Source organism: Ornithorhynchus anatinus, chromosome X3 (assembly GCF_004115215.2).
Source record: "Ornithorhynchus anatinus isolate Pmale09 chromosome X3, mOrnAna1.pri.v4, whole genome shotgun sequence".
Taxonomy (NCBI): Eukaryota; Metazoa; Chordata; class Mammalia; order Monotremata; family Ornithorhynchidae; genus Ornithorhynchus; species Ornithorhynchus anatinus.
In genome coordinates this window covers 11,398,027-11,422,697 of record NC_041751.1, presented here as the reverse complement: position 1 = coordinate 11,422,697, position 24,671 = coordinate 11,398,027, and the positions used below count along the sequence as shown (strand labels likewise).

Genomic DNA, 24,671 nt, shown 5'->3' with positions numbered 1-24,671 from the left:
TGTCTGTCCTGCTGTCCTCTCACTGGGGCACAGTGGTGCAGACTGGAGCCTAGCCAGAGGGAGCAGGCAGGGAGCGACCCAATGGGAGGGGGAGAAATGATATAAAAATGAGAGGGACACAGATGTTAATAAGAAAAAAATCAGTTGCATTTATTCAGCGCTTACTGTGTACAGAGCACTGTATTAAGCTCTTGAGAAAGTACAATAGACATTCCCTGCTCTCAAGGAGTTTATAGTCTATTAAAGTGAATTATGGAGATGTACGTAAGTACTTTGGGGTTGAGTGGGGTAAATAAAGGGTACAAATCCAAGTGCGAGGGTGGCGCAGAAGGGAGAGTGAAGAGGGGAAATTAAGATTTTTAGTCGGGGAAGGCCTCTGGGAGGAGACATGCTCATGAATTACAGCTGTTCAAAACAATTCTAAGAGATCATTTCTCTTAGGAAATATTTGAGGTGTTTAAAAAAAAAAAAACATATCACTTCAATTCCTGTCCAGTCACTCCCTCAATTTCTACTCATGTGATGAGTATAGTCCACATTATTCTGGCAAGTATTCCTGAAACATAATCTTCTTTCTTGTTGAACATGTATACATTGCATTACTGAAATGGGCCTGACATACACAATTTTGTTTTAGCAATCTTGATAGATTACCAGGAGTGCTGGCCCTAAGCCAAAATAAATAATATGGAAACTACAGAGATGAGACAGTAAGTCACAACTTCCACATTACTACAAACAGAAGTAGTCCTTGAGTACAACTCTTCCATAAATATGAAAATAGAAACTCTGATTAAAGCAGCTATCAATTTTTTTTTCAGGTATCTCTTAACAGAAATGAGATGGAGTGTGGCCTAGCAGACAGAGTAAAGGCCTGGGAGTCAGAAAGACCTGGGTTCTAATCTCAATTCTGCCACTTGTCTGCTGTGAGATCTTGAGCAAGTCACTTCACTTCGTAATGCATCAGTTACCTCATCTGCAATATGGGGATGAAGACCCTTAGCCCTCTGTGGAACACAGACTTTGTACAACTCGATTATCTTGTATCTACTCCAGAGCTTAGTACGGTGTCTGGCACACAGTAAGCGCTTAACAAAATACTGTTAAAAAAAAAGATGGACTATACTGAAATGCTAACTTACAATTTGGTTTCACACTCAGATAACCAATAGATTGAAAAGCATTATGACTGTCGAATAAACAACCACGGGGCCTTGGGCTACTCTGCTCCTGGACCTATGGGGTCAGACGAAAGCTAAGTCTGCAGTCAGGCATCCTTGGAGTCCTTCGTCTCCTATATCACCAGCAAGAGAGTGTCAATGTTCCCTCCTGCCCACTGTCACTCAGGTGAAGTCCTGCCATGTTCCTAAGGTAAAAGTATTTGTTGAGTGCTTACTGACTAAAGAACTGTACTGAGGGCTAGAAAAGTATAGCACAAGGCTCATTCCTTGCCCCCATAGGTTTGTCCCTTGATTAGAAAAGCGGCATGGCCAGATGGAAAGAGCACGGGCCTGGGAATCCAAGGACCTGGGTTCTAACCCCGGCTCTCTCACGTACCTGTCGTGTGACCTTGAGCAAGTCACAACTTCTCTACGCCTCAGTTCCTTCCACTGTAAAATGGGGATTCAATACCTGTTCCCCTTCCTACTTAGACTGCGAGTCTCATGTGGGCCCTGATGATCTTTTATCTACCCCACTGCTTAGTAGGGGGCCTGGCCCATAGTAAGTAGTTAAATACCACAATTACTAGAGCATAAGGACTTTGTCGGGAGAGAATGTGTCACTTCTTTATTGTGAACTTCCCAAGTGCCTCGTGCAGAACGCTGCATTAAGTGGGTGCTCAATAAACACTGTTACTACTACTACTATTTCTTCAGTGTAGAGTCCACGCTAAAGCTTTAGCAAACCCTCCCAATTTCCAGCTATGTTGATTAGGGATGGCTTTACTGGAGCAGTGCCTCCCCACTTCCTCTTTGACTGGGAGCCTCTTGGGAGCCAGAGACTGTGTTTAAATGCCATCTGTGGATTTCCCTCCCACTGCTTAGCATAGTGCTCTGTAAAATGCACTCAGCAAATTTGATACTAGTAATCTACCTAGAAACTCATACGAAACACGGGCGAAAGTAACATCTAAGGTTGATCAACTGTCGGATCAACTGTCACTCTCCAAAAAGAGGGAAGCATTTGAGAATTGCGAATAAAATATACAGTCCTTCTTGTCACAACTCAAGTTATACAACTTTTCTGGTAAATAAACATTGTAGGAGGAAAAAGAGCTAAAGATGAGTACCAAAGATACCGGAAATGAAATAAACCGAAAACAAAAGTGAACGACAGAGAGCAAAGCAGGAAATCGTGTGTGTGCAATAAACAGCCAAAAGATTTTTTAACTGCTCATTCTTGCCTAGAGTTTGCAATTTCATTCTCCCCTAGTTCTATTATTCCATCTCTCCACTGACCTGCAGTAATACGTCCCATGACTTCTCCTCCATAACATCCACTCCTCCTCCAATACTGATCTCCAGACTCCTCTGAGTAACCTCTTCGATTTTTGACTCACCCACGTGGCCGAGAGTGGCGGTATCTTTCAATCACTGATTGGATGCTCTCAAGTCATTCTTGCATTCTAACTGTATTTCTGATGATCTCACTATCATATCTAACCTCCTGCAGACTCAGATCCTCTCTATCCTTCCCAAACCAGCAGATTTCCTCTTTTGGAGTCTCTGGTTATCTCCCCTGTCCAGTGCATTAGTCACTTCATCAGTAACTGTAAGCACTTTGCCATACATTGTATTCTCCCCCCATTCCTTGGCCATGTCCAGGGTGACACCAGATCCTATCATCTCTCGGTTCATAATGTAATTAATACAACCCATGTTAGAAGTCTTAGGTCGCTGCAGCCTCCCCGGAAGAAAAAAATCTGGCAACCTAAGAAGTGCAACAGGCAAAATCCATAGATCTTAAAACCAGCTTGTCCCAAAAAATCATATACTCCACCACTGATTTTACTGGGACCTTCAGAATGCCGTGTACGTGTGGGTGAAGAATGGAGTCCCCATTGCTCAGTGGAGACATACCTCTTAGGGAGTTGGAGGAGGAAGCAGTCAGGGATGGGGCACTTGTTTGACTCCAGCAAGGGGGGGGGGCACATTTGGGGAAGAACAAAGGGCTGAGTGGGCAGCTTCTTGGCAAGATGCAAGGGTGACCGGTTGCTCTCACTCTCAAGCCCAGACCACAGCTTGTTCCCGTCCTGCCAGGGCCGGCCCCAGTTGAACAGTACTGGGACGGCTTTGGTCACCCTCCAGGGAAGTACTGCTCTCTGGGCCACCGCTATCATTCAATCAACCAGTCAATCAATGGTATTTACTGGGGCTTACAGGGGCCAGAGCATTGTACTAAGACTTTGGGAGAGCAGAATCCAATAGAGTTGGTAAACATGATTCCTATCCACAAGGAATCCTTCGTAGTTGATGCCTGTCCCGGCCATCCATGCCCATTCAGGTATGTTCAGCCCACAATCTGTGCCTCCTACCTACAATTCACAAAAACCCCAGACCTTGCTTGGTCCTCAGGATTAATGTATCTTGCTACCACCTCACCCTCTCTGATATCCCTAATCCTCACTTCTAACAGACTGGCAGTAGTAAAGGCATTTACTGAGCATCCACTGAGTACACTGCACTGTACTAACTGCTTGGGAAAGTATAACAGAACAAGGCATGATCCTTGTCCACAGGGAGCTTACACTCTAACGGGGGACACAGTCAAAAAAAATTTACATATAGGGTATCAGCACAATACTCTGCACAAAATAAGTGCTCAATAAACACCACTGATTGATTCAAAGTAAATACCTGACTGCAATTGAGCATACATTTATATCCAAGTGCAGAGGAAGAGCAAAAATTTAGACTGTAAGCTCACTGTGGGCAGGGAATGTGTCTTTTTATTGTTGTATTACTCTGCCAAGCACTTGGTACAGTGCTCTGCACACAATAAGCTCTCAATGAATACAGTTGAATGAATACATAGGGGTAACTGACAGACTGATAAAGAATAATTGTCAAATTCTCACTTTCCTCCCAAAATATCCGCATTGGCTGCTCCTTTAGTTTCTCAAAAAATTCCAAATTCTCAACTCAACAATCAGGGATCTGACCTCAGTTTCCACTCTTTTCTGCCATCTGAGAGACCCTTTTGTTGAATAAGTGCTGAGGGTTCACATGCTCACTTTATGCCCTGTTCCCATTCCAATCAGTGAATGTTTAGGGTTTTTTTTCCAGGGTTTCCTTTTATGCTTACATTAAATCAGCATCTTTCTTCCATTTCACCAGCTTTCTCCTCACTAAAATGCACTTTTTGAAATGGATCTTTTTTCTTGGGCCTTTCAAGGATAACTCACCCATAAAAAATGATCAAGTCAGGAAAGACAGAAGATGGAAAAATACATTAAAAGAAGAAAGCCAATAAATTGATTGTTGAGTCTTCTCACCATCCTCTTAGTGAAGTTCATTAGTTTTTAATGTTCTCACTTGCTTAATCCAAAGCATAAATTCCCTAGACATGGAAATGTATGATCATACTACATACAGTCAGTCCTTAATAAGTGGGGAAAAATGCAAAGGGCTGGTCTCTTGCCAGGCAGGAGAGGTGCATAGAAAACCCAACAGAAAAGTACACTGGTTTCTAAAGGAAACTAGCACAGTGCACCTTCATAAAACAAAAGCCAGGAAATGAGAAGCAGCGTGGCTCAGTGGAAAGAGCATGGGCTTTGGAGTCAGGGCTCATGAGTTCGAATCCCAGCTCTGCCACTTGTCGGCTGTGTGACTGTGGGCAAGTCACTTAACTTCTCTGTGCCTCAGTTCCCTCATCTGTAAAATGGGGATGAAGACTGTGAGCCCCACGTGGGACAACCTGATTCCCCTGTGTCTACCCCAGCGCTTAGAACAGTGCTCGGCACATAGTAAGCGCTTAACAAATAACAAACATTATTATTATTATTATTACTTGCTCTCTGGGTTTGAGGATTGTGACTGAATACCTGCAATTGCACAGGGTTCCTGTAACAGGTTCTAGAAGGAAATCTCTTAACCTTGAGAGACACAGATCTGTTCATCCTAAACAGATGAAAATGTAGTGCCATAGCATCTGGAAAACTCATGATTCTGCAAGAGAAAACGATTTTTCTGATTCTTTAGGAAAAGCTCTGACGACAAACTCATCAAGACATAATTAGGGTTGGTTTTTTAGCTGGGAGAACTTGAAAGTAGCTGGTTTTTCTGCTTTCTGAAGTGATCCTTTATTCTTTGATAGTGACGGTTTCTTTTCATTTAAAATGTGAAAGCATTAAAAAACAGTTACTAAGTCACAATAATAGAGTCCACAGAGCTTCATGTAATCCTTTGTTGCAGTATTAAGCCTCTCCTTTGTGTATATAAATTGCGTTCCCTTACTCAATAATGCTATTACATCAACCAGCATGCCTTGAAAAAATGTAATAACTTAATGACAATGCAGAGATTTGGTCATGGAAGATATAACTAGTCAGATACTCTTAATCCTCAAATTCTAACTTGTAACTATTCTGGGTATTAACAGAATGACCTACAGGACTGGGCAAGTTTTATTGGGAGTTCAAATTAAATTAAAAACTAGTCAATGAAACAGGAAACTGATCTTTGCCAAACACTGAGAGGCTTTTAGAAGAGCAACATCAGGCTTTTCCATTAACCTTTTACTGCACTCAGTGTTCTTGAGATAGAATTAAATTCAATCCATCATTTTGAATTCAATTTTCTTATTCATTGGTAAGATTCAAGGTCCAACAGCTACCATACAATACCTCTGTTGTTTGCTAAAGAGAAACAGTTAACTTAATAGTACACACTGCAGGTGGGACAGTGAAGGCAAAGCTAGTCATTAACTAAAACTATTAAATTTCCTACTGAGGATACACTTGAGACAGGTGAAAATCTACTAAGTGTGCCAATAATGAAGGAGAGAAACGCACATGTCGCGATCTGAAATTGTGATGAAAAAGCAAAATTGAGGGTGAACTAGGTGATGCAAAAGCAAGAAGTGGAAGCATATGACACTTCAAGGATTGAATCAGTCATACTTACTGAGCACTCACTGTGTGCAGAACACTGTACTAAGCGCTTGGGAGAGTACAACAGATTTGGTAGGCATGTTCCCTGCCCACAAGGAGCAATTCTGTCCATAATCAAATCCCAATTCAATCGTAGAGGACAAAGCCAGCTAGGAATTATCACCCTGCAGTGAAAAGGTGATCTGTCAAAAGCGCTCCTTAGGCATTTGTTTAAAGATTACCATTCTATCAATCATGACACCTTTGCAAGGTGAAGAAGCAGCTGAAATTTATTTTTGTTAGTAATGAATCCTAGCAACAGTACTCACAGCTAATGGTCATTAGTATCCTAGAAATGAACACAAACACATTGTATCAACTCTCAACTTGACACCAACTATCCTTCAGCACACCAATTAAACAGGAAAGTAGAAAAAAGCATTTAGATTTTTAAAAAGATGGTGGAAAATATCACCATACTAATCAATCATTTTAAAATTAAACTCCCATGGAATAAACTGCTAATCAGAGGAGGTCCCATCAGATTGCCTTTATTAATATTAGATCATTTATTTTGCCACTGTCTTGGATCCTTGCTTCACCCCGTCTTCTTTTCCTTAACTTTGGCCACTTTTCTACTTAACTTACCTTGAAGAGGAGAGAAGACAGAGAAAAGGTGGGAATTCGAGTCATTCAATTTTACCACTCCTGCGGTTGCTCTTTAAAACAGCTACTAGGGGAAGGTGGTTGAAATGAGGCAAGCAGCATGGTCGAGTGGAAAGAGCCCGGGGCCGGGAGTCAGAAGATCTGGGTTCTAATCCTGACTCTATCTGCTCGCTGTGTGATCTAGGACATGTCACTTATCTGTCCCTCAGTTTCTCTGTCTGTAAAATGAGGATAAATCCGAACCCTATATAATAACTAAGGCTGATGTGAAGTTTCTAAATATGGTACCTGCAACTTTCACTTAGGCCACGCTTCATCTTTTCTCCAGGAGCATGGATGATTGGGACTTGCCTTTAAAAATGGCATCAGGGCAAGAACAGCAGCCAGTGCATAACTTAATTGTAATGTACTGCACTGCAGACTGCACTGTTTGAAACTGGAAGGTGCATTCACTCCAACAATTCTCCCTATTAGGTCAACAGAGATAGAGCAGTATTCTGGGCTTTACTGCTGCTGAGGACGGTAAGATCCACTGAAAATAAGAACCTTAATTTGATGCACAAAGACAGTTCAATGAAATTAGGATGCTTAAAATTTACAAAAAAAAAAAGGCTATGGAAGAGCTGACAGTAGCAACAAACTCTTTGAAGACCTGTTACTGAACCCCAGTTGTTGCAGAATGCTTCTTCAGTAACATCTGGGAGTCAGAAGGACTTGGGTTCTAATCCCTGATCTGCCACTTGTCTGTGTGACCTTCGGCAAATCACAACTACTCTGTGCCTCAATTACCTCATCTGTAAAATGGGGATTAAGACTGCTAGCCCCATGTGGGACATGGACTGTGTCCAACCTGATTACCTTGTACCTATACCAGCATTTAGTACAGTGCCTGGCACATAATGGGTGCTTATCAAATGCCATTAAAAAAAGTAAATAACCATCAGACTAGTTCCTAATCTTACACCAAAGGCTCAAGGATAAAACAGGCTAAGGAAAAAATAAATTCAGGATGGAATAGAACATAGCCAGGAGGGAAGCATGTTGCCTGCGACCTCTCAGGAGGACAGAGGTTGGGTTTTATTTACGAATGAAGAGTTAGGCCCCACCCCTCTCCCTGCCGACACCCACGATACAGTTCTACCACAACTATTTCAAACCACAGAAAAGGATTTCCACAGTTGCCCACACCTTCCAATAGTCTTGTATGTGTGTTTGTACCTGTTCAGGTCCTTGAGGGCAGAGGCCATCAAAATTGATTTCAAAAATAGTATATATTATTCAATGCCAAGAATATTGGCATACCCCCTGAGAACTAGGTACTTACCAGTGGCTCTCAGCCAGGGTGTCAAGACCCTATCGCCTGCTCCAAGAATTTCAAGACATGCCGCTATCTCTGATTGCTACGTAGGCCAGTTAAACCCAAGATGAAGACACCCCCACTGAAGGAATTGCTTTCCCCAACCCATGGCATAAGATGAGAACCTGATAAGTTCTCTGAGCCTGGGACTTCCAAAGGGGTTGGGGGGACAATGTCTCCAGCCCATTCTTCCTCGGATGGCCAAGCTACCTACCGAAAAGTAGTCGCAGTGCACTGAAATCAGATTTCAGCCAACTCTCAATCATTCGAGGGCTGATGGTATACTTTGTGTGACCTCCATGATCCCGGCAGAAGTGTGATAGGACAGATCGACAGACATTCCATCCTCTTTCACTGAGTCAATCTTCTGGCCATTTTACAGCTCATGAGAAGCTCCATCAACAAAGAGGCCAGGTAAGTGAAAAGAAGTGAAATGATCATCTACCCATTTTGTGGATTTTAGGGGTTTTTTAGTTTTTTTTAAAGAGTGATGAAGGAAGAAGCTGAAACTCTTGGCCAATCTGTATTTGGATATTACCTCAGGATTAGAGAAGCAGCGTGGCTCAGTGGAAAGAGCACGGGCCCTGGAATCAGGACTCATGAGTTCGAATCCCAGCTCTGCCACTTGTCGGCTGTGTGACTGTGGGCAAGTCACTTAACTTCTCTGGGCCTCAGTTCCCTCATCTGTAAAATGGGGATTAAGACTGTGAGCCCCACGTGGGACAACCTGCTTCCCCTATGTCTACCCAGCGCTTAGAACAGTGCTCGGCACATAGTAAGCGCTTAACAAATACCAACATTATTATTATTATTATTTGATTTATTTATCCATGCTACCTGACTCCTCCTTACCTTGGATAAGCACAACATGAAAGGAATAATAATCTTACTTAATAGATCCTTGTGGTGTGAAAGAGAATCAACCTTGGAAAGAACACACTTCTGAAAGAGCCCAACCTTCAAACACAAGGATCAAGATTCTTCTCCAAGACAAAGGCAGCATGCAAATAAACCACGGAGCTAGTTTTTAAAGTTGGAAACCCAAACCCGGAAATTCAGACTAGCCAGAGATCTTTTCATTGTGTTTCATGTGCTTCCTCAAAGTCCGCACCTTTCCTGCCCTAGTATGGGCCTTGGTTTAGGGGGGCATCACCATTTAAGATTAATAGCGTTGGGATGGGAAACTAGGCAAAATCCCAAGTGTGAAAGAAAAGTGATGCCTCAGAAATCAGGCAGAGCCTCGGGAGCAGGAATAACCCAGAATCAGAAGGAGTGAGATGAGGAAATTAAGAAATTGTATTGTGTTCAGATGACGTGGTGGGTGGCAGGAACCTCAGAAAGAATCCATTTGGGAATTCCCAAAAATCTCCGACAAATGTTGGAACACCATAATAACCAATGTTGTACCACATGTAAAAATCAGTCTGAAATTTATATTTGATTTTAAAATTCAAGTCTTGTTAGTTAGCTTCAGGGACCAGCAAAAACCAAGCAGAGGCCATGACGTGTACATAAACCAGTTTCCTCTTTCAGGATTCCCCAAACTCCTGGAAAAAGAGGCATTTCTCAAGTGGAAGCAATAAAAGCCCTGGTCCCTTCCCCTTCCTGTGAAGAGAATAGTTTGGTATTAGAATGATATGGACTGGGCCAGGGTGAGTTCCTCTCCTTAGGGAGAGTTGGGGAGAACTGAAAGGGTCACTTCCACCTTTAGCTTTGACAGCCAATTCTAAAATTGGTTGCAAGCCAATTAAAACTAGCAAAAGAGGGAAAATATTCTCCCAGCTCCCTAGGGCTTGAATTTTGGGCTGAGGTGGGAAAGTTTCCATAACCTGTTCCCGGAACTATATTTCCCTACTATTCCAATTCAACTTCACACGGCAGAGGGTGAAAACACGGGAGAGGAAAACTTTGGCCTGTAGACCGTGGGCCCTGTTCCAATTTGGTGTAGCTGCAGATAAACCTTTCTGCCTGCTCTCCAGATCCAAGAAGGCATTAATCCATTTTCCCCGCACTGCACCCTCACGCTCCATTCGTTCCTCATTTCCCAGTCAACAGAACCGATTTTCCTGAAAGGCGGAAAGAGTGTGATAATGTGATAAAGAGTCCTCACATACATAAACGTACTTAGCACTCACCTGCTACAACACACAGATGGTGGATATGCAGTGAGTAGGAAAATCAGATTCATTCCCTGATAAAACTAAAAGCAAAGTGGAAATGGAAGGGGGGAGTAAATCTAGAGTGAAGAGCTTCCACATTAAAGCTGCAGCTCCTAGCAGACGTGGCTCCTGGCAGAAGTTTCAGTGTATGGATTGCACTGCTTCTAAATTTAAGTGGCCTCAAAGAGGCTTCTCCCTAAAGAGCAGATTTCCTTAGATTGGAATCACAGATAAGTGTTCCTGGCACTTAGGAGCCTTAGAAATAGAACTTCCAGCTAACAGTTTAGGACACAGTTTCCAGGAATATCATAATTACACAAGGAGTTGTCTTAGAACATGCAGGTTGTGTACCCTTTGTTATGGTAAACAATTGTGTTAAAAGAAGCCATAGATTCAATGGGAATGAACTGGCTAAAAGTAAGATGGGTAGAGAGCACTAACACTATAAGGGCCTCCATCCCCAGAGAAAGGGTGGCCACTGACAGCACTCGCTGATATCGGACAGCGAGAGACACGGCACGTGATACGCATTATGCTGGACATGCAGACATGCTGACATCATATAAGCACCATTTGTAGAACTCCACCAAGTTCCCCTGTACCTCAAACTATGGAGAGTACCCCTGAATTCACTGACTTGCTCCTGAGGCTTTCCGTTCACTGCCCAGGCCCCATCAACACAGACGCAGCTTCTGAGCTGTGGAACTCAGCCACAAGAGTCACAGCCACGGGAGGCCGAGAGCCCAAAATAAAAATACCAGACATAAAGGTGTCAGGTGCTGTATTCTTTTGGGTAGAAAACTAGGCTCTCCAGCGTAAAAGTGGATGACTGGCCACCTGTCCACTCATGACTTATTTTAGTGTGTGAAAAACAGTCAAGTTGCAAAACCAGAAAGAAACTCAAAGTACCATACGCTATAGAAAATCCAAGGCAAAACCTGGGGAGCACGGCACCTCTCACCTCAAATATCGCCACGCACGGGTCTAACCGTTTCTTCCTACATAGAATCTACTTGCTCCACTGGTGGATCATGCTATATCAAAGCAGACTCGTATAAACGGAGGAACGTCTTCTACTTCTTCCATCAGGTAAAAAAACAATTTATGCAATGAAAACTCATTTCATAGCAGAATTTGGGTAACTTGACAGAAGCCTCACACACGTGGGCTTGGATCGCAAGAGTGTGACACTACAACCCTCCCAGTTCTTTATTGGAGGATACACACCTGGTCATTGTCTTCTCTAATTATTTGTGCAGCCAAATGGTGGCCCGGCTAATACAGTAGCCACAACCCTGGTGAATCCAAGATCACATGGCAGCGGCCGCCCAGTGGCTAAGGGGGAATAGAACCCAGGCCCTCTGACCCCGAAAGGGGTCTTGCCATTTCACCACTGCTGTCTATTCGAATCGGTAACCAGGCCGAAAGTAGGCCGAAAGTCTGGGGCCCTGAGAGCCGCGACAGTGCTTGGCAGGCTGCTCCAGTCAGGGCAACGAAGAGTTCTCCTCTTCTCACAAGCAAGGGCTGAGGAGCAGTGAACAAGGCCAGATTAATGTTGGTGCAACAGAGCAAAAGCTCTGGGCCCCGCATCTCTTGGGGACCTTGGTAGAGTGTTGCTCGACTGTATAGGTGTGGACTGGCCAGGCCTGGTGGTTTCCAGCCTTTCCTTTGCTACCACCACAATGCTCCTCTATGGCCAGGCACTAATAATAATAACTGTGGTATCTGTTAAGCAGTTATGGGCTTAACACTGTACCTCAATCTCGTCTATCTCACCGCTGACCTCTCGCCCACAGTACGGCCTCTGGCCTGGAATGTCCTCTCTTCATATCTGACGGACAACTCCTCTTCCCACTTCAAAGCTTTTTTGAAAGCACATGTCCTCCAAGAGGCCTTCCCTGACTAAGCCTTCCTTTCCTCTTCTCCCGTTTCCTTCTGTATCACCCTGACTGGCTCCCCTAATTCATCCCCTGTCCCAGCTCCACAGCACTCATACATATCTGTAATTTTATTTATATCGATATCTGTCTCTCCCTTCTAGACTACAAGCTCATTGTGGACAGGGAAGTTGTCTGATAATTGTTATATTGTACTCTTCCAACAGCTTATTACAATGCTCTGCAAAGAATGAAAGCTCAGTAAACACAGCTAAGAGGCACTATACTAAGCATTGGGGTAGACACGAGGTAATCGGGTTGGACCGTCCCTGTCTCTCATAAGGCTCAAAGTCTTAATTCCCACTTTACAGATGAGGTAAGTGAGGCAACAGAGAAGTGAAGTGACTAGTCCAAGGTCAGAGAGCTGACAAGCGTCGGAGCCGGTATTAGAACCCAGGTCTTTCTGACGCCCAGGCCCATGCTCTATCCACTAGGCCAACAGACCGGCCCATTTAACAGAACACATCCCAAATTCCCTCTAGACGGTAAGCAAGTAAGCAAGCGCTCAGTAAATACGATTGAATGAATTGCCATATTTTCTAATGCCTTCCATCAAGTTAGAAAAAACACAACACTTTCAAACTCTGGGATTCAAACTCCCTTCCAACTTCCCCCTGACACCTCACTCTGCATTTTGAGTCCAGAAAGACCATCAAGACAGTCCAGCAATCTTCAAATGCCACCTTCTGGTGGGTGCCATTATGCTTTCCCTGTATCTGGGGTGCCCTGACATGACACAGAGAATAGAGAAGGGAGGACACAGACGAGTCTTGGTCTGCCTGTGTGTCCCCTGCAAACAAGAGGCCAGGAATTCTTTATGGTCCTTCTTGGCCTAGGCTGGACACAGTTCATTCAATAGTATTTATTCAATAGTATTTATTGAGCGCTTACTATGTGCAGAGCACTGTACTAAGCGCTTGGAATGAACAAGTTGGCAACAGATAGAGACAGTCCCTGCCGTTTGACGGGCTTACAGTCTTGCAGGCTGATAGGGTTCATTTGGGGCTGAGTATGAAAAGGGGTGAAGGAAACTGAGGAATTACAGTCCTTGCAGGGCTCTAGTTGCTGGACTCTTCAGGCTTGGGGGGAGGTTTGGGGTGTGGGGGATGTGCGTTTGCAAAGCACACCATCATGCCCAATTATGTTCCCATTTCTGTTTTTCTTAATGCGGATTAGGCCATTTCAAGAATCAATATGCACTCCATCTGCGCTGTTGTTTTGGAATGTAATCTCCTAGAGGGCAAGAGCCATGTCAGGGTCATGGCATCTAGCATAAGGGAATGATCAAATTTTAAATAAGCATGCCCCAAATATTCGATTGGAATTCAATTGCAATAAACAACACTGATTAATTTATTCTGGAGAGGCCTGTGAACTTGATTTACAAGTTTAACATGAGAATTAACAACACTGCACTTGGAAAAAAAAAAAAGTAAAAACCCGTAGGACTCTGGCAGTAGGCCTGGCTAAATGCCAATAATGGTGATATTATAGTAACAACAGAGGAAGTATTTCTCCATGGTGTTTCCCAATCTGCTCCGTTCTTTTTGAATCCTGTCTTAAGTGCATCTTCTCTTTGGGCCAGAACAGTCTATGATCTGAACCTGGACCTTCGCTAAAACTTGGGAGCCTCCGCACTCCTTTAAAGGGGCCAAAGAAGTGGTGACGGGCATTCAGTGGGCACGGCTGGGTGCAGATGCGGAGCTGGCATGCAAATGATAATATAACCCACAGGGAGTCTAACCAAGAGGGGAAGGGCAGGGGGGAGTGGGGGAGTAAATGAGGAAAGAGGGAGAGAGAGAATGAGAAAGAGAGAAAGAAAGAGAGAGAAAAGAGAGAGAGAGAAAGGAAAGAAGGAAGGAAAGAAAGAAGTCAGGAAGGAAAGAAGGCAGGAAGGAAGGAAAGGAGAGAAAGAGAGAAGGAAGGAGAGAAGGAAAGGAGAGGAGAGAAGGAAATAAGTAAGGAAGGAGAGAAGGAGAGATAGAAGGAAAGGAGAGAAAGAGAGGAGAGGAGAGGAGAGAAAGAAAGGAGGGAGGGAAGGCAGGAAGGAAAGGAGAGAAAGAAAGAGAGGAGGAAAGAAGGAGAGGAGAAAAAGAGAGAAGGAAAGGAAAGGGTGGAGAGGAGGAAGGAAGGAGGGAAGGGGGGAAGGAGGGAAGGAAAGAAGGAAAAGAAGGGAAGGCAGGAAGGAAAGAAGGAAAGGAGAAAAAGAAAGAGAAGGAAGGAAGGAGAGAAGGAAAGGAGAGGAGAGAAGGAAAGAAGGAAGGAAGGGGAGAAAGAGAGGAGAGAAGGAGAGAAGGAGAGGAGAGAAGGAGAGGAGAGAAAGAGAGGAGAGAAGGAAAGAAAGAGAGGAGAGAAGGAGAGAAAGAGAGGAAGAAGAGAGAAGGTTTTTGTCCGTAGAATGGGTAAGTGGATTTCTCCTGTGGGCCAGGCCGGTCTCTCGTGTGGGCTAGAAAGCAGGGAAAGGGCTAGCAGGGCGGCGGCAGGAGGGAGGGAAGAAAAGAAGGAAGGAGGCGACGCAGGGCAAAAGCTCGGTTCTCCCCCGCAGGCCCCCGAGCCGCCGCCGCCGGAGGAGAAGGAGGAGGAGGAGGAGGAGGAGGAGGAGGAGGAGGCCCCTTGGCCAAAGCCCAAGCTCACCTGTGGGAGGGGGCGTCCCGCCGGGCCCGCTGGCGGGGCCCCCCCTGCGGCCTGCCATGCCGGGAGGGGAGGGGAGGGGAGGGGACGGGCCGGGCCGGGCCGGCCGGGCTCTCCGTCAGGACCGGCGGCCTCCCATGCCTGCCTGCCTGCCTCCCTCCCTCCCTCCGGCCGGTGCGGTGCGATGCGATGCGATGCGATGCGCTGCGCGGTGCGCTCTGTCCGCGGGGCCCGCCGCCCTTCCTGCCCCGGCCGTCCGCGGGCCGCCAGCCAATGGGGCCGGGCGCGGGGGGCGGGGCCTCGGCGGGTCCTGGGTTCCGATCCTGCCCGGCCCCTTCTCCGCTGGGGGGGGGGCTTCCTCAAGCAGCCTGGCTCAGTGGGAAGAGGCCGGGCTGGGGAGTCGGAGGTCGTGGGTTCGAATCCCCGCGCCGCCACCGGCCTGCCGCCTGACCTTGGGCGAGTCACTTCACTTCTCTGGGCCTCGGTTAGATGGCCCTGCACGGAGTAAGCGCTTAACGGATACCCTGGTTAGTATCATTGAGTTCTCTGGGCCTCGGCTACCTCATCTGTAAAATGGGGCTGAAGATTGTGAGCCCCACGTGGGACAACCTCATGACCTGGTAATAATAATAGTAATAATGTTGATGTTTGTTAAGCGCTTACTATGTGCAGAGCACCGTTCTAAGCGCTGGGGTAGACACAGGGGAATCGGGTTTTCCCACGTGGGGCTCACAGTCTTCATCCCCATTTTACAGATGAGGTGACAGGCACAGAGAAGTTAAGTGACTTGCCCACAGTCACACAGCTGACAAGCGGCAGAGCTGGGATTCGAACCCATAACCTCTGACTCCAAAGCCCGTGCTCTTTCCACTGAGCCAGGCTGCTTCTCTGGTACCTACCCCAGCGCTTAGAACAGTGCTTGGCACAGAGTAAGCACTTAACAGACACCATCATCATTATCTGGTACTTACCCCAGTGCTTAAAACAGTGCTTGGCACAGAGTAAGCGCTTAACAGATACCATCATCATTATCTGGTACTTACCCCAGTGCTTAAAACAGTGCTTGGCACAGAGTAAGCGCTTAACAGATACCATCATCATTATCTGGTACTTACCCCAGTGCTTAAAACAGTTCTTGGCACAGAGTAAGCGCTTAACAGATACCATCATCATTATCTGGTACTTACCCCAGCGTTTAGAACAGTGCTTGGCACATAGTAAGCGCTTAACAGATATATCATCGTCATTATTATCAGAGCAGCCTGGCTTAGTGGAAAGAGTCCGGGCTTGGGAGTCAGAAGTCGTGGGTTCTAATCCCAGCTCGGCCACTTGTCTGCTGTGTGACCTTGAGCAAGTCACTTAACTTCTCTGGGCCTCAGTTACCTTATCTGTAAAACGGAGATGAAGACTATGAGCCCTGCGTGGGACAACCCGATTACCTTGTATCTACCCCAGCGCTTAGAACAGTACTCGGCACATAGTGACGGCTTAACAAATACCATCGTTATTATTAGGAGGCCCCATCTTATAACGGATTTGGAGGCTGCCAGGGCCACCTGTTTTAGCTTTTTTTTTCCCTTTTTTAGATTATTTGCTTAAGCCATTACTCTGGGCCATGCACTGTTGTCTAAAATAATAATGGTATCTGTTAAGCACTTAAGAGATTGACAAGATGGAGATAAAGTGAGTGGGTTGGCATTAGAGGAGCAAAGTGTGCAGGCTGGGCTATAGTAGGAAATCAAGGAGCTAAGGTAGGATCAATTGATCAAAGAGGTGATTGATTGATTTCTCTCATTCCATTCATTGATTCTCACTCTACCCTCCTTCTCTCTGGGAGCTCGTCCATCTTTCGCCAGGCTTAAAACACCACCTATATGTGGACAATCCAAATGGGCTTCTACCAACTCTGTTGTACCTTCCCAAGCACTTAGTACAGTGTTCTGCCCCCAGTAAGCACTCAATAGATACAACAGATTGACTGATTAACCTCACCAGTCCTGACCTTTCACATGTTTCACAGTCTTGTCTTTCCTTCTACCGCCAAGATTATATCACCTAGTTGACCACCGGTCCCTTCAACTCCCCAGAATTCAACACTGCCCTCCTCAAAATGACTAGCCATTTCTCACCACATTAAGCAATCCATCAAATCAATTGTATTTATTGTTTACTGTGTGCAGAGCACTGTACTAAGCACTTGGGAGAGTACAATACAACGGAGTTGATAGCCACATTCCCTGCCCACAAGAAGCTTACTCCTTTCCACTGGATTTAAGGCAGTCTACCAGCAGTTTCCTTCTTACCATCTGCTCTCTTCTCTCCCACTATTCCAGCTTGCACTTTTTGCTCCTCCCAAGCTTTCTAGAACACACCACGCATATGACTCTCACATTTTCAACCCATTGCTCATGCATTTTCTCCGGCAAGGAAATTCCTACTATCTCAAATTTGCCTAACTACAACTTTCTCCTCCTAAAGGTCCAACTAAAAATCAACTCCTTTAAGAAATAAGAGAAGCAGCATGGCCTAACTAATGGATAGAGCACAGTCCTAAAAGTCACAAGGAACTGGGCTCTACTCCTGGCTTTGTCACTTGTCTGCTCCGTGATCTTGGGCAAATCACTTAACTTCCCTGTGTCTCAGTACCCTCATCTGCAAAATGGGGATTAAGACTGTGAGCTCCAAGTGGGACAGGGACTGTGTCCAAGCTGATTAGCTTGTTTCTACTCCAGCGCTTAGTATATTGCCTGGCACAGTAAATACTTAAATACCATTAAAAAATTCTTGACTGATTTCCAATTTCCTAGTTATGTATTTAATTTTATACCTACCTTGGGTCCACATCATGCCATCCCATCAGCCATTTTAGCCCTTGTGAGAATATCTGCTTTTCAATTAATTACTTTTCTTTTTCTCCTTAGACCTATGCAAACATACATTAGGTAAAAGAATAAGGGCAGTGTGTGTCCACTTGTCTCTCCCAATAGACTGTACACTTCTCTAGGACAGAGACCACATCTTCTACTTCTATGGCATGTTCCCAAAAGTCTTGTATCATGATCTGCACACAGTAGGTAATTGATCAATCAGTCATACTTACTGAGCACTTACTGTGTGCAGAGACCTGTATTAAGCACTTGGGAAACTATGTGAGTGCTAATGTTGTTCCCTTCACTGCTGCTGCTGTTGATGATGAGGGTAAAACCACAGACTGAAGAGAAGTGAGTTATAGTGAGTTAGAGTGACTGAATTTCAGTTAATCAGGGAAGACTTCCTGTGTGGAATTCATTTTGTGCTGAGTTTTAAATAACAGGACTGTTCAAACTGTTCCAGGTAGGGGGGTGATTTAAATACACCATCAGAAACGTGGCCTAGTGGATAGAGCATGGGCCTGGAAGTCAGAAGGACCTGGGTTCTAATCCCAGTTCTGCCATGGTCTACTGTGTGACCTTGGGCAAGTCACTTAACTTCTCTGAGTCTCACAACTCATCTGTAAAATGGGGATTAAGACGGTGAGCCCTATGTGGGACAGGGTCTGTTTCCATCCTGATTATCTTGTATCTATCCCAGCTCTTAGTACAATGCCTGGGACATGGTAAGCGCTTAACAAATACCATTTAAAAAAAATCAGAATAGGAAGGCAGAATGCGCTAGGTACAGTACTGGGTATAAATTGGGAAAAATCAGGAGAGAGAAGTGGTGTATAGTGTAGAGCAAAGTGGGAAAGGTGAACAAAGCAGGGATCATGACCTAGGGAATAGACCATGGGCCTGGGAGTCAGAAGGACAGAGTTCTAATCCCAGCTCCACCACTTTTCTGCTGTGTGACTTTGGGCAAAGTTAACATTTCTGTGCCTCAGTTACTTCATCTGTAAAATGGGGATTATGATTGTGAGCCCTATGTAGGACATGGAGTGTGTCCAACCTGATTAGCTTGTATCTACCCCAGGGCTTAGTTCAGTGCCTGGCACAAAGTAAGTGCTTAACAAATACCATTTTTAAAAAATTGGTATTTGTTAAGCCTGGTTCCCTCTTTTTGGTGGAGCTGGAGATCCACTGCACCCTTGTGAACAGTTAGTGACTTTGAGCATTAAGATGCCACTCAGCCTCTTATGAACTAATGAAACAACCCCAATTTTTCTAACCTTCCCTCAAAAGTCCTATTTCCTAATCCTCTCATTTTTTGTTGGTCTTCACTAAACCAACTCCAGCTTCTCTATAGCTTCCTTCGTTATTAGGGAGGGGGTGCAATCAAGGAAAAAGGAAATGAGGTTGGGAGCCAGGATCTGGGGCTAATCCACGCTCTGTCATTGGCTGCTGTATGACCTTGGGTGAACAGCTTAACCTCTCTGGGTCTGTCTGTTTCCTCTGTAAAATGCCTGCCTCTCCTTCCTCAGAGGGATATTGTGAGGACAAAAGAAGAAAATTCAAGTGCAAGTGTTTGGGAAAAATCAAAGCGTTGAATAAATAGATGCAGTCTCACTGTTGGCAGCACTGTCTTCAAATGAAAGAATGCTTAATGTTCTAAAACCCATCTGGATGCTGACGCATGCAGAATAATAATAACAAAGAGTTAAGCAATGACATGTGTTTGGTATGAGCAAATTAAATTATTTTTAAAGGTACAAAATTGAATCCAATAATATATTCAGAACATGTTCAAATTTCCAAAAGACAACAAGAAAATAAAACCCACAATCTTCTGTGTATAATTATATCAAAATAATTTTTTTAATTATTCAACTGGCCTAGGAGCAGCAGAGGGGAATCAACAATTCTAACGGAGGGAATAGTACTGAAACATCTGTAAGCTCGTTGTGGGTGGGGAACGTGTCTACCAACTCTGTTATATTGTACTCTCCCAAGAGCTGAGTAGAGCATTCTACCCACAGTAACTACTCAATAAATACAATTAATTGATTGAAAGATGGGGCCTCCAAGGAAGAGTCAACACAGAATTGAGAAAGCCTGGTAGGGTTCCTCCTCCACTGCATACTCCCATGAAGAAAAAAACCCCATGAACTTGGATTTGATAATTTCTTGGCATCTTTCTAAGCTGACATTTCCATAATTGAAGAAATATATGGTAAACACACCTGGACTTGACATTGTTTCATCGCTTAAGGGCAATGACTACAAATGACTGAATCAATTTTTCCCCTGCTGAGGCCCAGAGTGGAGGTGTAGAATGAATACTACGAGTTCAATACTTGCACTCATTTTTCTTCTGTCAAATAAAATAGGAGGAAGAAGTTCCAGGGCTCTGCTCTGTGTATAGGAAAAGGCCCTTGTGTCCCAATTAGGATTCAAGGTCGAAGGCTGCTTTTCCAAGCCTATAAACCTAGAGTCGCATGCATAAAGCCACGAAACCATGACAAGACACACATGCCCTGAAGTTACTGTTTCTAATTAAACCTAAACAAAGTCGGCTAGCAGTGACTAGGACAGAATGTTCACTTTAAAAGTGGAAAATGCCATATTAATTTCTTGTGGTTTAATAAAATAAAATGAACTTACGTCCCTTTAAGTCACATAACCAATTACTGAAAGAGACCAGTGTTTGTTTCCTTGCACCAGCTGATTCCATTTATTAGTCCAGCTGCTTCTAATTCAATCTAAAATGCATACATCCACTTAGCTGGTATTTAATCTTTCTGTGGATGACATTTTCATTGAGTCATAACATAAACCGAGCCGAATGTGGAGGTTGAGGGACAAACTTTCTATTTTTACCATTACATTGGTCACTTGAATACAAAATAAGCCATTGCAGCCCCTTAAATAGATCAGCATGAGAAATACAGTTTAATACCAACATGTTTCTCCGCCCATCTTTAAGGTAAAAGTGGAAAAAAACCCCACAAAATGGGCTGTTTAAAGCCTCTCAGATATTTGCGCTTGAAGAGTTCATGTGTTTTAAACTTTCCAAGGAACTCCTAATAAAGATCCTCCTTCCCACCTACCCGCCCCACATCCTCAGAAACTGGAAGCAAAAAAACAGCCACAAGGAGGTGAAGGTGGAGGATAGGCAGGAGATTAGGGGGAAAAAACCCCAAGTACTTGCCCAGGTTCTGTTTCTTCTTTCTCTTCTCCCCCTTTCCTAGTGTCTTGCTGTTTTCTTCACTCCCAAATACACCCAATTTCCCTCCCTTCTCAAGTTTCAGCAGGGGGGCATTTTTGATTTGGATTTGTTTTTGATTTTTTTTGAAGGGGGTTTTGGGAAGGGTGAAAATCCCAGCCTACTAAGGGAATTTGAGGCAGGTTCTGCAGTGCCTTGGGCGAAGTGAGAAGTGGCACTTTTAAAGGCCATCTGAGAGGTGACTAACTCAGACTTTGCTGAGTTGGTGAGGAAGTAGGGGAGGAGTCAGTAGGTAAGTCAATCATATTTATTGAGTGCTTACTGTGTGCAGAGCACTGAACTAAGTGCTGGGAGAGCACTGTATAAGAGTGTAACAGACAAATTCCCTGCCCACAATGAGCTCACAGTCTAGAGAGGAGGAACATAAGTGTGGTACTTGGTAAGTGCTTCCTATGTGCCAGGCACTGTACTAAGCACTGGGGTGGATACGAGGAAATCAGGTTGGATACAGTCCCTGGCCCACATGAGCTCAGAGTCTCAATCATCATTTTACAGATGAGGTAACTGAGGCACAGAGAATTGAAGTGACAAGACTTGTCCAAGGTCACACAGCAGACAAGTGGCAGAGTGTGTGTGTGTGTGTGTGTGTATGCACAAATTGTGGGTTGGAGTGAAAGTGGCAGAGAAGGTCAATTCGTAAAGTTGAATGTCCTCAATCTCAAATACCCTAACCTCAATCACCTGCAATTCAGACTCAACCCCATCGGCTAACTGTTTCTGGGTAGGGATCACACCTACCAACTCTACTGTACTGTACTTTTCCAGGCTCTTCATACAGTACTCTGCACACAGTAAGTGCTCAATAAATAGCATTGATTCCTTAACTGATTGACCGAGAAAACAGTGATGAGGAGAGGAGCATAATTTACAATGACAACCTAAAACATACAGCAATTGGCTAAAAAGAACAAAGTCAGAGCTGTGAATTATACCTGGAAGCGGGCTCTGATTAGGGAGCTAAAGCGTAATGCAACCTGAGGGAGTGCTGCAAGAAGTACAGATGAGCATAGGGAGACAATCAGTGGTATTTATTAAGCACTTTGTGTGCAGAGTCCTGTATTAAGCACGTTGGGAGAGTATAATACAACAGAGTTGGCAGACACGTTCCCTGCCCACAATGACCTTCCGCTCTAGAAGGGGAGACAACGGTGGCAGACTGGATATTGTGTTCTAAGAAATTACTGTCATTGCCGTGTTTGAATATCGACAGGGGGTAGATGGATGGCTCTGGCATGTCATAATGAAAGTGCACCAGGCTTAGCATATAGAATGGCATTAATGACGATCATGGAGACTATTTCCTCAATGACCAGCTGGATCAAGGGACCGTATCAATTTCTCCAGCTAGTCATTATGGCCAGCTCTGCCCTTACCAGAAATCACAATCTCCTAAATAACAGTTCTAAGGTTAAACGCTGCTAAAATGCACACCCAAATCAGAATTTAAGCGCTTCATACCACCACTACCATCCCCAAATCATTCTTATATCACTTATATTAAACCCCATGAAGTTTTAAGCATTTTCAGTTCATAGATGACAAACTCACCGATTCTTTTCTTTGACAGTTGATTAGCTGTTGGTCTTTTCTCAAGCACAGTAAACTGTTTCTCACTCTTGCGAGGGCTATGGTCTGACTTCCCCCACATTTCCTTGGTAATTAAGTCTCCAAATTGGATTGTTTTTCCGTCTCTTCTGGCGTACTCTGTGTTTAATAGCCCAAAGGCTTTTCACAGCTCAGCTTCACTTTAGAGAACAACAAGCTGTGGAAGTTTTTGACTTCCTGTTTCACGTCCAGCAAGCTTTGTAAGGTTTCAAAGGCAGCGGATGCTTCTCCAAACTGAACCCACAAGAAGCAGCAGAAGGCACTTCGCAGTATCATTTGGCAGTTTGAAAAAAAGTCAAGTTGGCAAAGTCCTCTCTTCAATCTCAGACACTGACTGTGGGGTCAGAGGAGAATGTCTACCCCAATTAACCAACTGAAACTGGTTTTCATTTAGCATTTGGAAGGGGGCTTGTTCTGCCTTTTTTTTTACCTTTATATTTATATAATCTGGTGATTTTGAAAAAAAACCTAGTCTCCTTAGGGAGAAGGGTGAAGGTAACAGCAGGCAAGCTTGTATAACTACCCCAGCCCTTAGTGCAGTGCCTGGCATATAGTAACTATTTAATAGATGCTTAAAAAAAACACTAAAAAAACCCAAAGAACCAGAAACTCCTTACCATCAGCTTTAAGACTCTCATTCAGGTCTTCCCCCTTCTACCTATCCTTGCTCTTCACCATCTGTTACCCAGCCCCAGCATTTCACACCCCAAACACTTGAGTTGATGAAGTCCAGAACAAATAACTTTTCATTAAAGGTAATCTATTTACCTACCACACAATAACTTCAGAAAGGCAAGAGAGAGAAAAGGGCTTTGTTTCATACCATGATTCGAGTCTTTTGAGAGTCCAGATTCTAAAAGTTAGTTGTAGTACACCAACGTTATTGGAAAGAGCACGGGCTTCGGAGTCAGAGGTCGTGGGTTCTAATCCCGGCTCTGCCACTTGTCTGCTGTGTGACCTTGGGCAAGTCACTTCACTTCTCTGTGCCTCAGTTACCTCATCTGTAAAAATGGGGATTTAAAAAAAAAAATGTGAGCCCCACGAGGGACAATCTGATTACCCTGTATCTACCCCAGCGCTTAGAACAGTGCTCTACATATAGTAAGTGCTTAACAAATACCATAATTATTATTATTATTTGTAATTTATAATTCAAACTCATTGCATTTATCTTCTCCTACTTAGGTTGTGAGCCCATTTGGGGACTGTGCAGTATCTGCTCTAATTATCGTGCATTTACTCCAGCATTTAGCAAAAGCAGGCATTTCATAAATATTAATTACTAACTTATTGGTTCAATATGTTATCTCCCATATCTTCAGCTAACTACCTATAAGATATTTTAAGGAGCTCTTTTGCATAAACTCTATTCTGAAATGATTATATAGAATAAATTTTAAATTCAAAGTTTTTTAAAATTCAGCATAACCTATTTTACATTAAATGCCACTTTAAAGTTTTCTGTCTCCTTACCGACTCCCCAAAACACCAAACCATTAGAAACAAAGACAATTCAAAAGTTATTTTCAGGGAAAAGAAAAAAAACCAAAAACCACCAGAACAATTTTCCATTAGAATCAATCAAATATTTACCCACCCCAAAATGAGTCAGCAAATAAACAAAAGCACAAAAATACCCAGGCCAAATTCCAACATTTTGAATAAAACTTAATGATCTAGAGTTGGGGAAGTCCAGAACAAATAACTTTTCATTAAAGGTAATCTATTTACCTACCACACAATAACTTCAGAAAGGCAAGAGAGAGAAAAGGGCTTTGTTTCATACTATGATTCAAGTCTATTGAGAATCCAGATTCTAAAAGTTAGTTCCAATGCTCAGAGGAGAGAGTAGGGAACCAGGTGTTTTAAAAGAATGTAAGAAATAGCTCATACATGTGTGTGTGCTTGTATGTGTTTTACACATACACACATTAGACCACCTTGAGGCGAGCCTCCAAATTCTCCATATTCCCCACCTCCCCCGTCCCCACCCCAGTTGGCAAGGAGAATGGAAATGCGGAGCTTCCCTATGCTGCAAGTTTCCCTCCCACCCCATCCCCTTAGCCGACTCATCATTTCCACTTGGC

General features: G+C 44.0%; 1 protein-coding gene across 4 annotated transcripts in view; it reads right to left on the bottom strand.

The window, feature by feature from the left end:
- The window catches only part of OTULINL (OTU deubiquitinase with linear linkage specificity like), a 39,727-nt gene extending 16,255 nt beyond the window's left edge, over positions 1–23,472 (bottom strand). The window contains exon 1 of one of the 4 annotated variants that reach the window (XM_007659726.3): positions 23,408–23,472. Coding sequence is in view for 3 of the 4 variants with exons in the window: in XM_007659725.3 (XP_007657915.1) it covers positions 22,528–22,627 (100 nt within the window). In the remaining variant the exon portion in view is untranslated. Of the gene's footprint in view, positions 1–2,459; positions 2,537–14,844; positions 14,943–22,527; positions 22,766–23,407 lie in introns of those variants that run through there. The other 3 variants (XM_007659725.3, XM_029053648.2, XM_001519232.5) reach the window with 3 other exon arrangements.
- Between the last annotated feature and the right edge of the window lie 1,199 nt (positions 23,473–24,671).